The following is a 13,172-nucleotide window of genomic DNA, read 5'->3' on the forward strand; positions in this document are numbered from 1 at the left end:
ACTCCGCATCAATCACATGATGGAAATACACTATCACGTGATTATTAATCTTATGACGCGAAGCTTTACTCGGTGCGGCTCTGCATCTCCCACCGTAAACCCGCGCAAGGGCAGCAGAACAAGGATCGCACCTGTCCTCATATTACTCCGAACTACTCCTGCCTGAATGACAGAGATTGATAGGGCTGTAGAGGCGCTCAAAGCTGCAGTCAAACAAAACGGAATCGACAAGCGCGTCGGCGACGTTGCCAGCCAGTTTACTTCCTACCTTATTCTTTTGGTGAGCAATCAACTTTATATTGAAAACGGGCGCTTAAAAATAATCTAAGAAATCGTCGTCTCCTTCCTCACAATCAATATCAAAACTTCGTTCCATCCTCCGCCGACCTTTAGTTCCCTTGTATGCTGCCGTTCCCGGACCTGCACTCCAGCTTTCCTCTGCTGTCCTTCGCAAAGTAGTCGATGAAAAACTAAGAAACGCTCTGAATTCTCAAAATATTCAACTAAGCACCTGGTGGAATGACATTGCGGTTGCGGTTTTATCAGGTGTCCTGGTATGACCTTCCTTCTTGCAGTATCATAACCAGACTTATCCGCATAAAATCTAGGATTATCTTGATAAATGCAGTGATGGTATGATTATATCTGGAAGTTCTTTCTATTAAGTATCTGTCTGAGCCCCGAACTTGGCAGATATGACCAAGGAAACCGTTGCACTAGCTTTTTATCCGACTATATGCACACTTTTCTTTTACCAGGATGCCTCCTTGATACTTTTACCACGAACACAAAGAACGGTGAGTACTTGCCATCTGATAGCAGGATATATGCGCTCATTTATCATATAATTCATGATGACTCTATCGATAGGCATATTCTCTGTTACACGAGACACTTAGCGGACATCCAGGCAATCAACGCAGACTGCGCGATCATGCTGTTCTTGGAGGGTAAATTTGTTTTAGTTTTTGATTCAATTATAATCTCATAGTTCATAGGTCGCTTATCGGTATCGCAATCTCACAGTCCAAGGGTGAGTTTGCATGGAGTTCTCTTGTAGGAGGTTTGTCTAACTCTACTTAGACTACCTTGTAATCGAGGCCCTTCTGGATATAGTGGGATGGTTGATTCCAATAACGAACCAAACCGAGAAAGGGACAGTGAAACGGACAGAGTTCATCAACGACCTTTTTGGTTCCAAGAAGCATTTCAGCTGCAGTTCTGAACTAGTCAATCTCCTTCAATACATCAGCAGCTCGCACTGGGAGGATACGGTAATGAAGATCATGGACGCTTTGGCCAGGAGCGACATCATGTTGTGAGTATTTTTTGATTCGTTGATGCAGACCAGACTAATTCACTCCTTGAGGCAGCCCTCAATCATTTGCCTTGGACGAGGTCGATGTATGCGGCAAACTTTATCCTCAACCGACTGCATTTGACCGCTTGCACCTGGATAGAGAATTTTTCCTTGTCAACATTGTTCAGCAGGTGAACATATTTACCACATTGTCGTGGCCCTCGTTGAAGATTTTTGCCAGGATGATGTCTGCGACAGCTTAAAGATCTCCTATGATCATATCCATTCTGTCACGATCGACGTGTCCAAGGTGCCACCGCACAGCAAAGTCATTGTTCATGTCGATTTAAAAACTTCACCGAGTATTGGAGACGTATCGTTGGACATCCCGGCAGGTCAGAAGCTGTACTTGAAATTCGAAATTCAACGGGAGGATTTGAGCAGGCTCATGGAGGCTTTACGGAGGCGCGGTATAGTGAGTGCAAGTCGATTATCAATGAATAACTTCACTAACAGCTTCAAACAGGTCAAGCTTAATTTCTTAGGTGAAAATCCTCCAAAACAAGGTAACAAGCGACGAAGCGTTGGTCTCGCACATGGCATCAGACTTTCGGGCGACTCTTCACCACCACCACAGGGGTCACAGTATGAGGTTGTTGCGCCAATTTAATTCTCAACCCTCGTACTGATAATTCTGCACGTTGCAGGATAAAGTCAAACATGTTGAAAATGGTGAACTTCCTAGGTTCATTCCATGTCAAATACTAACCTTAGAGCCGACAGTGTACGAAACCAACTTCCTGGATGATGCACGATCCAACACCGCCCATTTCGAGCAAGAATCCACGTCGCAGGCGCCACCCCGAATGCCGGTCAAAGAGCCTGAGGTTCAGGAGTCTAAAAATGATGCTAGCGTCGAACGTGCCCCAAAGACTGTCGCAAAACCTCGGCCTGTATCCAAGTCCGCGAAAAAAGTAGTTGTACCTCTTCCGGTTACTCCGCCTCGCAAAAGTCCTGCAAAAGACGACCCTCCTAGTGCAATACACGTCTCAGTGTTTGGCGAAAGCGATGACGAGCTCTCCGAAATATCCGATGACGAACTCCCCAAACCTGTCGCAGACGTTCATCACATAGTCCATCCGGCACAAATTGTCAAAGCCGAACCAAATCTCAGTCTTAGCGCCAAAAGCAACAGCTTTCAACCAGCACCTCCGACCAAACGCATCGCCAAGCGAAGGCTGATCGTGGATTCCGACGAAGACGAGATACGAGCCACGCCCAAGGCCGCTCAGATGACAACGATACCCGCCAAGCCAGATATTAACGTAGAGACAGTTAGCAAGACACGCCGCATCGATGACAGGCATTCCTCCACCCTGCGGTCTTCTAGCACTATCGCCACAAATCATCCAGAAAACATTCCGCTGGAAGTCAAGAGGCCGTGTACGCCATCCAGCAACGAGGCCAGTCACCCAGGAGCAATCGATGATATCGCCAGAAAACATTTCGATCACGATGCTTTCTTGAAGGATGCTTCTGCTTATGTTCAAGTGCCGCCATGTAAGACCATACCCGACGCGGAGCTGACTCACGGAATCATATCCACTTCTCCTATGAAGAAGAATCTGGTAACAGGCAAAAGAACTGCGAGGCGTATTGCCCCTTCGAAACCCGCAGATGTTGCCAATATACCAGCGAAGCTGGCTGGCACTCGACGCAAATGGGATGACGCAAATTCCCCCACGGAAGCACTCAAGGTTCCAGAGGACAGCCATCTGCCTAAGAAGAAGGCCCGTAACACTACTAGTGGCAACATTTCTATCAAGCGTGCAGCAAGTATACTTCCAGACCCTTTCGAACCATCAGCGATATCGATAAATGTTGCGAAGGCTCCTAGAAAGTACGGAAAGAAAGGGAAAACGCTGTCACCTATTCTGCCGGAAAACGTAGATTTTGATGAAGTTCCTGGAGCAGCTTTGAAAAAGAAGACGAATGCGCGAGCTAAGGCAGTCAGGGCCTCGAAACCGGCCCAGAAGAAGGTTCCAACCCCGATTTCTGGGAGAGAAACCCGCACGAGCGTTATGCGACGTAGGAACGAGAAGCCGCCTGAGTTCGAGTCGTCCAAAGAGATCAACCGGAAACTCCAGCCTCCAGAAACTAACACCGGGATACTCGCTGCATTGGAACCAGTTGATCAAATTACGAAAGTGGAACCCTTCTGCAACGATGCAACTAGCGGTTCCACTGTGTTCCTTAAACCGGAATCGGCATTAAGAGAGCAAGCCAATAAGGTTTGTCGCTTCTGCCTTTGATCATCCACTCCCCTTATTGCATACAAGATGGACATGGAACAATTGGGCTCGAGCACCAAGACCAAGACTGGAAACAGCAATGCAGTGGTACATCGATCTATCCAATGTGTCACTAACGCGCCAAAAACTGACATCATTTCAGATAACCGAAACGAAGCCATCACCTACAAAGCGTGCTCGTACTCCCAAACCGAAGAAGGCGCCTTGGGAGGACCCGGTATTCATTGCGCAACATGCACCAGCCGACGAAGTAAAATCTTTGGGTGTCAGTCCCACAGGCGAGGATCCAATAGAGCCAATTCAGGATATCGTATCGGGAGAGGTGGATGAAGCGCTCTTCGGCGATTTTATTGACTACTCAGTATCATTGAAAGGAAGCGAGGATCCTATTCTTGTATGTGATACTTTTTGTTATATTCTGTTAGCTAAGCATTTTGCAGCCTGCTTCCTCGGATATCCCTCCCTTACAGTCGACCCCACTTAAACCCCCTATCTGTATCGACCTCACACTAGACTCGACTCCAGTGAAAAATTACTGCGACTCAGCAAAGGACCGTGGTGTGGCCAAGGATGTCGGAATGCTCCCGAGTAAAGGCCCAGATCCTGTAGAGAGCTTTGAGACGTCTGCTGCAGTTCCAGTTGCCTTACACGTCACCGGACGTCAAGATAGCCATGGGACATGTATCGGGGTCTCAAAGTCTTCCACCGATGTTACCACCGATGTCATCATGTCCCAGGATCCTTCCCTCCTGCCTATTCTCTCTCGTAACAAAGAGCGACGAGAGCGGCTTTCAGCATCGAATATTTCCCCCACCTGCGTCAGAACAAACGATGCCGAAGATCCTTTGGCTGAGCCTTGTGATGTGATGCCCTCACCTTCCGTTCTGGTTCGTCGGAGGCAATCGGTGGTTTCGTTTGCATCACCACTGGTGACCCGGCCTAATTCCGATGATGCTAGTCGAGACCCCCACGATGGCATACTTGAAGTCTAGTATTCGATCTAACAACCATGGTGCATTTGGAAACGGTATCTCCGAAACCAACACCCGCCCGCCGAAGGGACCGGTTTTAGACCGTGTCGTCTCACTTGTTTCTGATGACGAGTTTGAATCATCTTATGCTGCGCGGAAGCCATCTTCCAATCGGGTACGATTTGAAAATGACGGGTTGCCGTATTCGTTGTCCCCTTTCACTCTGAAAACGAGTGCCCACCATATCAAACAGATGTCTGGTCAGTACAGGGATGAGTGACATTTTGAGACTTCTGACGCGCTTTTTTTACCAGTCCAAAGTCCACAAGAGCAACGTGCAAAGAAGCCGCCAAGGGAGAACAGTCGCTGTAACATCAGGTCCGATGAGAGTAATGATATCCAGGATATAGTGGATGTAAGGAAAATCTGCTCAAGTTTTTGCCACGTTATTCATTTATTTTACAGGTACTGAGTGACATCCAGACTGTGAAGCTCAAATTTTGTGACTGGACTCCCTCATTGTCTGACTTGTGCCTAGGTTATAGTGAAGGGCATCGCGAACAAGTTCAAAAGCGTCAGCAATGAAGTTCGCGCCGGGAGAGAGGAGCTCCTGCGTGACGCAGCTGAAGACTTGCACGCGTTGGCCGATGCATAGTGAGTGATTCATTCCAGACATAGGTTGCTGACCAGAGTTCATTCTACTATGGTCAACCAGCGCAACACAATACAACTCGTTCATAGTTCTGGAGGATAGTTATTCTAAGCACCGTGCGACTATGACACGTCACTGGGAAGGCTTGATCAAGTCCAGTGAGCGACTTCAAGATGATCTGAAGAAGGTTCTTCAGACACACGACCGCAATGTTTCTTCCAAGACGTTTCCAAAATCACTATTTCCACCGAACTCCAGATTCTTAAGGCATTAACTCCGTGTATCTTGATGGTCATTGACATGTACTATAACTACCCCGCACCTTTGCCATTAAGGAATTTTCTGTTGTTCAACTGCTGTTTGCGAATCAAAGTTCATTCAGTTGCTTGTGTGGGTCAAAATGATAGCGTGACGCAAATTACCAGAAGGGTGACTTGCTTGAAACGAGTGCCGGAGTTTTAGTTGCCTCGTGTGTAGGATCGAAAGGCACCAGTGTCCTTACCATCCCTATTGTAGGCCTGAGGAAGATCCTGACATGTGGAAAAGTGTCCTGGCGGGGGCCGGAGCCTGACCCTAACTAACTTTGCAGGTGATCAGTCCTTCTTAAGTCTGAGCTGATTTACATAACAGTTTTTCTGGACAAGGTTTGGTTTCACAACGAGAAATTTGTCAGGATGCGCGTTGAAATCATCAACATCTAGGCCTCGAAGAGCCTGGTGTAATAGGAGTACCCCTCAACCAGTTAGCATTGTCCGTCATAAGTACAAATATTAGAATTAAAAAAACGTGTATTCGGGTGAATAGTACATGCGCTACTGTGCTTCTAAAAGGGTGTTGTCTCCGAGCACAAAAAATCATGACCCAGTCCCTCACCCGCGTGCGTTATACAGACATGGACCGTACTGCCGCTCAGCACGGTGACGATACCCTAACGGCCGTGAACCACTACACGATGCAGTGTGGCAGGTGTCAGGCTGTTATCGAGTATGCCACGCGCACTGACTGGCCCACGAGCAACCTTCTTGCCAGCGAGCACTTGGGTACCTGTCCAGCTAAGTTCAGCGATATTGTCAAGTGGAGAGGGTGGTGTGTAGAATGACGCTCGATTGCTGCTAGTTCATTCATTTGAGATGGATGATCCGCGGGTTGACCGGATTTTGCCTCCTATGGATGCTCTACAAAAGTCAGTGATCAGATATGACCTTGCATGTGTGATCCACGCCTTGGCCTATATATAAGAGTGCTCGGAAGGAGCCGGCACCACTTTGCTTTCTTTGTCTTTGCCTTGCTTTGTCTTTCCGGTTTGTTCCGCTGAGTCTACGCATATGAGGATATCAGTACTATCAGTAGACAATCAAAATTGTTCTTCGTATAGACACTGTCAGAGCTACATGTTCAGGCTTGCTGGTGGAGTGACAGTGACGGACTGATGGGTCACGCACAAGCTTATGCAAGCAGACACGAAGAATCTGATCAAAAACGATCGATGCCAGCGTCGATTTTTGGAAGCCTAGTACGCGCATGCATAGCCGTACCCCGGATTCGGTCTTGCAGCAACACACATGTGTCCCGGATCCTATTAACCGCTGGCAATCAGTTTTTGCAATCATCTCGAATTCTATCAACAAGATATTGTTCAACAACATCCGTGATTATGACCGACCTGACGAACAAGCCAACCGACTCGCGTGACTTCCGTCTTCCCCTAGACGTCAAGCCAACACATTATGATGTGACTGTCAAGACAGACCTGGAGAACTCAATATTCGAGGGTGTGGTAAAGATCGAGTATGTTCATCCACACTGTCCTTCAAAGATCATTGACCAATTCCATCAGTCTGGATGTCAAGAACAAAACCTCCACCATCGTCTTCAACTCAGCCGATCTGAAGTTGAACGATGTATCATTATATTCCGATGCACTCAAGATAAAGCAAGTCGATTCTTCTCCGTCTCTCGATGACAACGCGGAACGTTGTATACTTTCTTTTTCGACCCCTGTGCCCGCCGGATCAAAGGCAACACTCTCCATCGGCTTCTCCGGAGAACTGACTGGGGCTATGATGGGGTATTACAAGAGCTCGTTCGAGCATGACGGAACTAAGAAGTATTATGCACTGACCCAGTTCGAAGTTTGTATTCGATCCCATCAACTGCCCTCGTACTTACGGACCATCGCTAGCCCACCGCCGCAAGACGTGCCTTTCCGTGTTGGGATGAACCCCTTCTCAAAGCGACCTTTGCGGTCACTATGATATCACGTGCTGACACGGTCAATCTGAGCAACATGTCTATCACATCGGAGGAAATTTACCAACCCCAAACGACTAAAGTAGAGGATCCTTCATTGGAGGCGCTCTTTTCGGCGTTGACGACTCAACATAGCCCCGAAGCGCAGTGGAAGATTTCCAAGTTTCAAACTACACCACCCGTACGTCGACGTCATATAAGCAGATTTTCACACTAAAAACTAGTCTATAGATGTCTACTTATCTAGTTGCATATGCCAATGGACGTTTCGCGCACCTGGAAAGCTCTTATAAGAGTCCTCTGAGTGGGAAGACCCGTCCCTTGCGCATCTACTGTAGGTACCCGTCCTCACAGAATTCCGAGTGCAGGCTGATGTAATTTGGACAGCTACTCCTGATGTGATTCATCAGGCTCAGTATGCACTCGACATCAAAGCAAAAGTTCTCCCGATCTACGAGGAAATTTTTGACATTGAATACCCTCTCCCAAAGCTGGATACTTTAGTGGTAAGTGTCCTATGTAGGATCCCCTTTATGTCATTGATGATGATCGGTGGTCTGAAGGCCCATGATTTCGACGCAGGTGCTATGGAAAACTGGGTATGAGCTATTGATTTCTGTGCGCTTTTGTACTCACTTTCAGCAAGGGCCTGATCACTGGGCGTACCAGCGCTTTTCTGCTTGACCCTAAGAAGGCAGATGTAGCTGCAAAGAAACGCGTCACTGTCTTCCAGTCGCACGAAATCGCTCATATGTGGTAAGTCCATTTCTATTGTTCGAAGGATACGTTGCGGAAAATTTTGCTCAAGGTTTGGTGATATCACCACCATGGAATGGTGGGACTATCTGTACTTGAATGAAGGTCGGCCGTTTGCCACGATTTTTGATATCGGTATTAAAGTGTATCTTAGGTTTTGCAACCCTGGTAAGCTTAGCAGACATGAGCGTGTAGATTATCTACTGAGATTACCCACTCCAAGATGGGTGAAGTTATCGTTGTTGGTATGTCTTGTATCTATGCACACTCACCGAACCCATTGACAATATCTTTTAGATCGGTAAGCTGATCTATTCCACTTTCAACATAACCGTGACGCTTTTTTTTTTTACCAGTGTGTACCCGGAATGGAAGGTGGACAGCTCGTTCATATCCGAACATTTGAACGATGCGCTGGATCTTGATGCTAAATTGTCTTCTCATCCAATCGAAGTGCATTGTCCTGATGCCAACCAGATCAATCAGGTATGACTGGATTGCCATATGACATGGAGCACGACTATCTCATACAAGTGATCATCAGATTTTTGACTCCCTTTCCTATGCTAAAGCAGGCTCTGGTAAGACATTCAAATTGTTTGGTCACCACCTCACCTCACGAGCAACGCGTTTAAGTCTTGCGTATGCTATCCAACTTTGTCGGCCAGGAGCGCTTCCTGAAGGGTGTTTCGATCTACCTCAAGAATCATCTATATGGAAACACTGTCACTAAAGACCTGTGGCAGGGCATCTCTGAATCTACTGGGGTAGATGTGCCGAGGATCATGGATAACTGGATTTCAAAGGCAAGCATGACAGTTCGATCCACTCACTCCACTCTGACACGTGTTGTATCAGATCGGCTTCCCTGTCCTCACTGTCATTGAGAGCGAGAATGGTATCCATGTCCGCCAGGATCGTTTCCTGGATTCTGGACCTGCAGAAGAAAAGGACAATGAGACGATCTGGACTGTGCCTCTGGCCCTACTGACAGCTACTAACGATAAAGTCAACATTGATAAGTCCGTCGTTCTTGACACTAGGGAGAAGACAATCGCCATCGACACCTCGAGGCCTTTCAAGCTCAATGCGGGGACTTATGGTGTCTGTAAGTCTGTCTTCTTGTTGATGGCGTTTGTATTCATGATCATAGATCGCGTGTTGTACTCTGATGAGAGGTTCGCGGCAATCGCTAAGGAGGCCGCCAAGGGCGATGCTGTGTTCTCGCTGAATGACCGCATTGGCCTTGTTCATGATATTATGACATTGTCGAAAGCTGGGTTTTGTAAAGTTAGCAGTGCGTTGACCATCGTCGATATTTTGCATGACGAAAAGGAGTGTGAGTGTCCTATGCATTAATTGGGCACGAGCTTGATGAACAACATACTCTAGTCCTTGTATGGGACAGTATTTCCCAAAATATCTCCACCCTGGTGTCAACTTGGTGGGAACATGAGGTTGTTGTCAATGATCTAGATGCTTTCCGCAAGGTGGGTTGATCATTTCAAATATCTGTTTTGAGTGCTGACTCAGTTTGTACTTATAGGAATTGTTTGCGCCCATTGTCAAACGCCTTGGCTATGAATACTCTCCTTCCGAGTCTGTGGATATCTCGCAACTACGCACCCGCGCTGTCGGACAGGCGGCTGTCGCTGGGGACTCTGTGTACGTATCCATTGAATATGGATCCAAGTGAAAATTGACGAAGTTGCAGTGTCGTGGAAGAGCTCAAGACCCGGTTTGCAGAATATATGAGAACGCAGGATGATTCAGGGATTCCTGGTGATCTGTTTAGGACGACTATTCTTACTGTACGTCGACGTTAAGTGATGCTGTGGTTATGCTGAGTGATATTTGCAGGCTGTGAAGCATGGAGGTCGTGAAGAGTATGAGTTTGCCAAGGCATTGTACGAGAACCCAACTACGCCTCCATCGAAAAGTATCGCCGCCATGTAAGTCAGATCTAGTTTGTAAAGTGTATTTATTTATAATACATTTGTCAGAATGGCGATGTGCGCCAGCCAAGATGAGGTCTGTATCAAGGACGCGTACGCGTACATCCTGTCGAAAGTGCGGTCTCAAGACATCATATATTTCATCAATGGCTTTCAAACGAACTTCCGCACCAGGCGCAGCTGTGCGCAGTTCTTCCAAGACAACTATACGGAGGTGAGCTATCAGTTAAAACGCCGAGGAGTCCCACGCCGAACATGATCATTTGATAGCTTGCCAAACGATTCGAGGGGAACTTTTCGTTCAAGGATATCGTCTCGGTACGTTTCGGGTCACTGTTCTGCTGTGATAGATAGGGCTTAGCATAGCATCAGTCGAGTCTTGGCAATTTGACCAAGGAGGAAGACTACCAAAAAATCCTAGACTTTTTTAAGGTAATGGTTATTTCAAACATCAAGGGACAAGCTGATGGCATGCGGTGATTAGGACAAGGACACATCCCGGTATAACCTTGCCTTGTCGCAGACTCTAGAATCATTGCGTGCTTCAAGGGCGTGGATCGAGGTGAGAGAACATGAGGAAATGTGAGAAAGCTGACTGATGGATGTGATACAGCGGTCCACGACTGATATTGCGGAATGGCTTAGCAAATGGAAAAAGGGATCGCTGAACAGTTCATCACCAAGAAGTTCACTGCCTATGCGTGAGACTGTAGCGAGCAAGGAGGGATAGTTAGTTACGTAACTCAAGGCCATGACTTTGTGTTTTGTGTACTGCAAAGACGCCGCGCTCGCCATCATCAACGTTGACGAACGGCTTTTTGCTATAGCCTACTCGGTGATAATTAGCCATGCCAGCGTTTGATCCAGTACGAGATGCTGTCATGAATTCACCTGTTACTCAGCCACAATCACTTCCAAGTCACGGTGATTATGGTCCACTCGAAATACCGTCCCCATCATCCTCACGTCCTTCATCATCGCACGCGACCTCTAGCCCTTCTTTAACACGTAGGGCAACAGATCTAGCTTCATTATTAAACTCTGAACCGCACGAACCAAGGACTCCAAGTTCTGCACGACCTTCAAGTCTCTCTCATCTATTACTTTCTGATGACTTTGCATCAGAAAAATTGAACTCTGCACCGTCATTGGGACGGAGATTGCCCACGGCCATCGACATCCCCCGTGAACAAGATCCCTCATTCTCACGGCAGCACCCTTCACGTTCTTCACTCTCACTCAATTCATCTCCCCCCTTTCTTTCTGATGTACCTTCATCGTCCTCTCGTATTCTTCCAACGTCCCCATTGACTCGTTCCCCAATGGCACCAACATCATCCAAAACAGCGTCCTCCCCGACAACTCCGCTGCCAACGACGCGCCAGCCTCTGCCCTACAACCCACGGCAGCGCTTGACTCCCGCAGGCTCTGTCCTCGCTCCCATGACACAGGATGAAATACAGCTCTACAAAAATTACCGCGGTATTGGTACCCAACGTCTCATAAACAAACGCAAAAGAGTTCAAAGTAGTGAACCCGATGACCATGAAGAACGTCCAGCCAAGAGACATGCTGGCGACGTCGAAATGGTCGTTGATCACTGTAAGCGTCTTCCACCCGCTCAACTCACCACTAACGCCGCTTTACCAGATAATTTGCGTCCAGAGGTAGGCGTAAAACAGCGCAAAGAGTCGCCTATCATCGGACTCAAGAATTTCAACAACTGGGTGAAATCAGTCTTGATTACGCAGTTCGGTCATCCAGCCATTGCCAATAGTCCATCCAAAAAACGCGGAAAAGTTCTTGATATGGGCTGCGGCAAAGGTGGTGATCTCATTAAATGGGGGAAGGCTCGAATTCGAGAGATGCTGGCTGTTGGTAAGATCCTCTGCTTTAGTTTGCGCAGCCCGATCTGATCCGTCTTCGATAGACATTGCGCACGTTTCTGTCGAGCAGGCTCAACATCGATGGGAAACCATGCGTCCACGACGTTTCGACGCCTCGTTCTCTGCGTTGGATTGCTATACAGAACCACTCACAAAGGCCTTTACGCCCCAGCAGCTCGCACAGCCATTCGACGTTGTATCCATGCAGTTCTGCATGCATTATGCGTTTGAAACAGTGCAAAAAGCTCGATGCATGCTCAAGAACGTCAGCGAATGGTTAAGACCAGGGGGGATATTTCTCGGGACGGTTCCAAACGCCGACCAGCTCCTGTATGTCCACTTAAGCCCAGATTTCTTCTCACGTCCGTGTTGCTGACTTGATCGCTGATAGCGCGCGGCTGGACCAACTACCAGCTGACTCTGAGGATCTTTCATTTGGAAATTCAGTATACAAGATCCGGTTTGAAGAACGCACTTCTCGACCGCTGTTTGGTCACCGATACTACTTTTATCTCCGCGACGCTGTTGATAACGTCCCAGAGTATATTGTTGACTGGGACAATTTCGTTCAGTAAGCCTTCGTGTCATCTTGACCCCCAAGTAGCACTGACATAACTTTGCGTAGGATGGCCGCGGAGTACGGACTTCACCCCGTATTTAAGAAGGAATTCCATGAAGTGTTCGAAGAAAACAAGGAGCACGAGGAATTCAAGAAACTGATGGTCCGCATGAATGTATGCGACGCGACCGGCGCCAGCTCAATGGAGGATGAAGAGTGGGAGGCAGTCAGTAAGTTCCGACTTTCAGTCTAATTGGAATGTTGCTAATAGAATACATTTCAGACATTTATATTGCATTTGCCTTTGAGAAAAGATGATGGTTTCATGATCTTTGGTTTGTCTTTGTGATATTTTACACATTTCACTGTCTGTCAGCCTATACTCACAACCTATGTAATATGATCACAGATGATATATTGATAATTTCCGCGCTATATGGACAAAAGGTTACGCATACAGACATTAAAAGTGGTGCTCTGTACACGACATAAAGGCGGCATATAGACATCGTTGAAACGAACTAACGAACA

General features: G+C 47.4%; 4 protein-coding genes across 4 annotated transcripts; all 4 read left to right on the top strand.

Moving 5' to 3' along the window:
* The first annotated feature begins 63 nt into the window (after positions 1-63).
* On the top strand, positions 64-4,788 carry EDB93DRAFT_455734 (uncharacterized protein). Its single transcript, XM_041456439.1, has 15 exons — positions 64-280; positions 330-554; positions 609-633; positions 694-797; positions 871-950; positions 999-1,033; positions 1,084-1,318; positions 1,374-1,491; positions 1,542-1,775; positions 1,827-1,952; positions 2,008-2,032; positions 2,084-3,591; positions 3,640-3,699; positions 3,755-4,006; positions 4,053-4,788. The coding sequence occupies exons 1-15, from the start codon at positions 167-169 to the stop codon at positions 4,602-4,604; spliced, it is 3,693 nt and encodes a 1,230-aa protein (XP_041307420.1). The 5' UTR covers positions 64-166; the 3' UTR covers positions 4,605-4,788.
* Positions 4,789-5,317: 529 nt separating this feature from the next.
* EDB93DRAFT_1085673 (uncharacterized protein) lies at positions 5,318-5,509 on the top strand (the record flags this gene model as incomplete). The annotated part of the gene is made up of 1 exon (XM_041445927.1): positions 5,318-5,509. A coding segment is annotated over one exon (192 nt), but the record flags the coding sequence as incomplete, so codon positions are not given.
* A 1,380-nt stretch (positions 5,510-6,889) lies between these two features.
* On the top strand, positions 6,890-10,926 carry EDB93DRAFT_1085716 (uncharacterized protein; the record flags this gene model as incomplete). Its single annotated transcript, XM_041445932.1, has 22 exons — positions 6,890-7,023; positions 7,073-7,367; positions 7,418-7,666; positions 7,717-7,780; positions 7,873-7,991; positions 8,049-8,084; positions 8,132-8,241; positions 8,294-8,353; positions 8,598-8,727; positions 8,786-8,822; positions 8,878-9,059; positions 9,100-9,349; positions 9,395-9,580; positions 9,634-9,731; positions 9,788-9,906; positions 9,956-10,052; positions 10,102-10,193; positions 10,245-10,410; positions 10,467-10,514; positions 10,569-10,628; positions 10,681-10,758; positions 10,810-10,926. The coding sequence occupies 22 exons, from the start codon at positions 6,890-6,892 to the stop codon at positions 10,924-10,926; spliced, it is 2,727 nt and encodes a 908-aa protein (XP_041307422.1).
* Positions 10,927-11,518: 592 nt separating this feature from the next.
* Positions 11,519-12,959, top strand: EDB93DRAFT_1085668 (guanine-N(7)-methyltransferase; the record flags this gene model as incomplete). Its single annotated transcript, XM_041445926.1, has 6 exons — positions 11,519-11,798; positions 11,847-12,074; positions 12,127-12,412; positions 12,474-12,653; positions 12,708-12,871; positions 12,925-12,959. 6 exons carry the CDS (start codon positions 11,519-11,521, stop codon positions 12,957-12,959), a joined length of 1,173 nt encoding a protein of 390 aa, XP_041307423.1.
* Between the last annotated feature and the right edge of the window lie 213 nt (positions 12,960-13,172).

The sequence above is a fragment of the Suillus bovinus genome, assembly GCF_016758785.1.
Source record: "Suillus bovinus strain UH-Sbo-P2 chromosome Unknown EDB93scaffold_30, whole genome shotgun sequence".
In the NCBI taxonomy this organism is placed as follows: Eukaryota; Fungi; Basidiomycota; class Agaricomycetes; order Boletales; family Suillaceae; genus Suillus; species Suillus bovinus.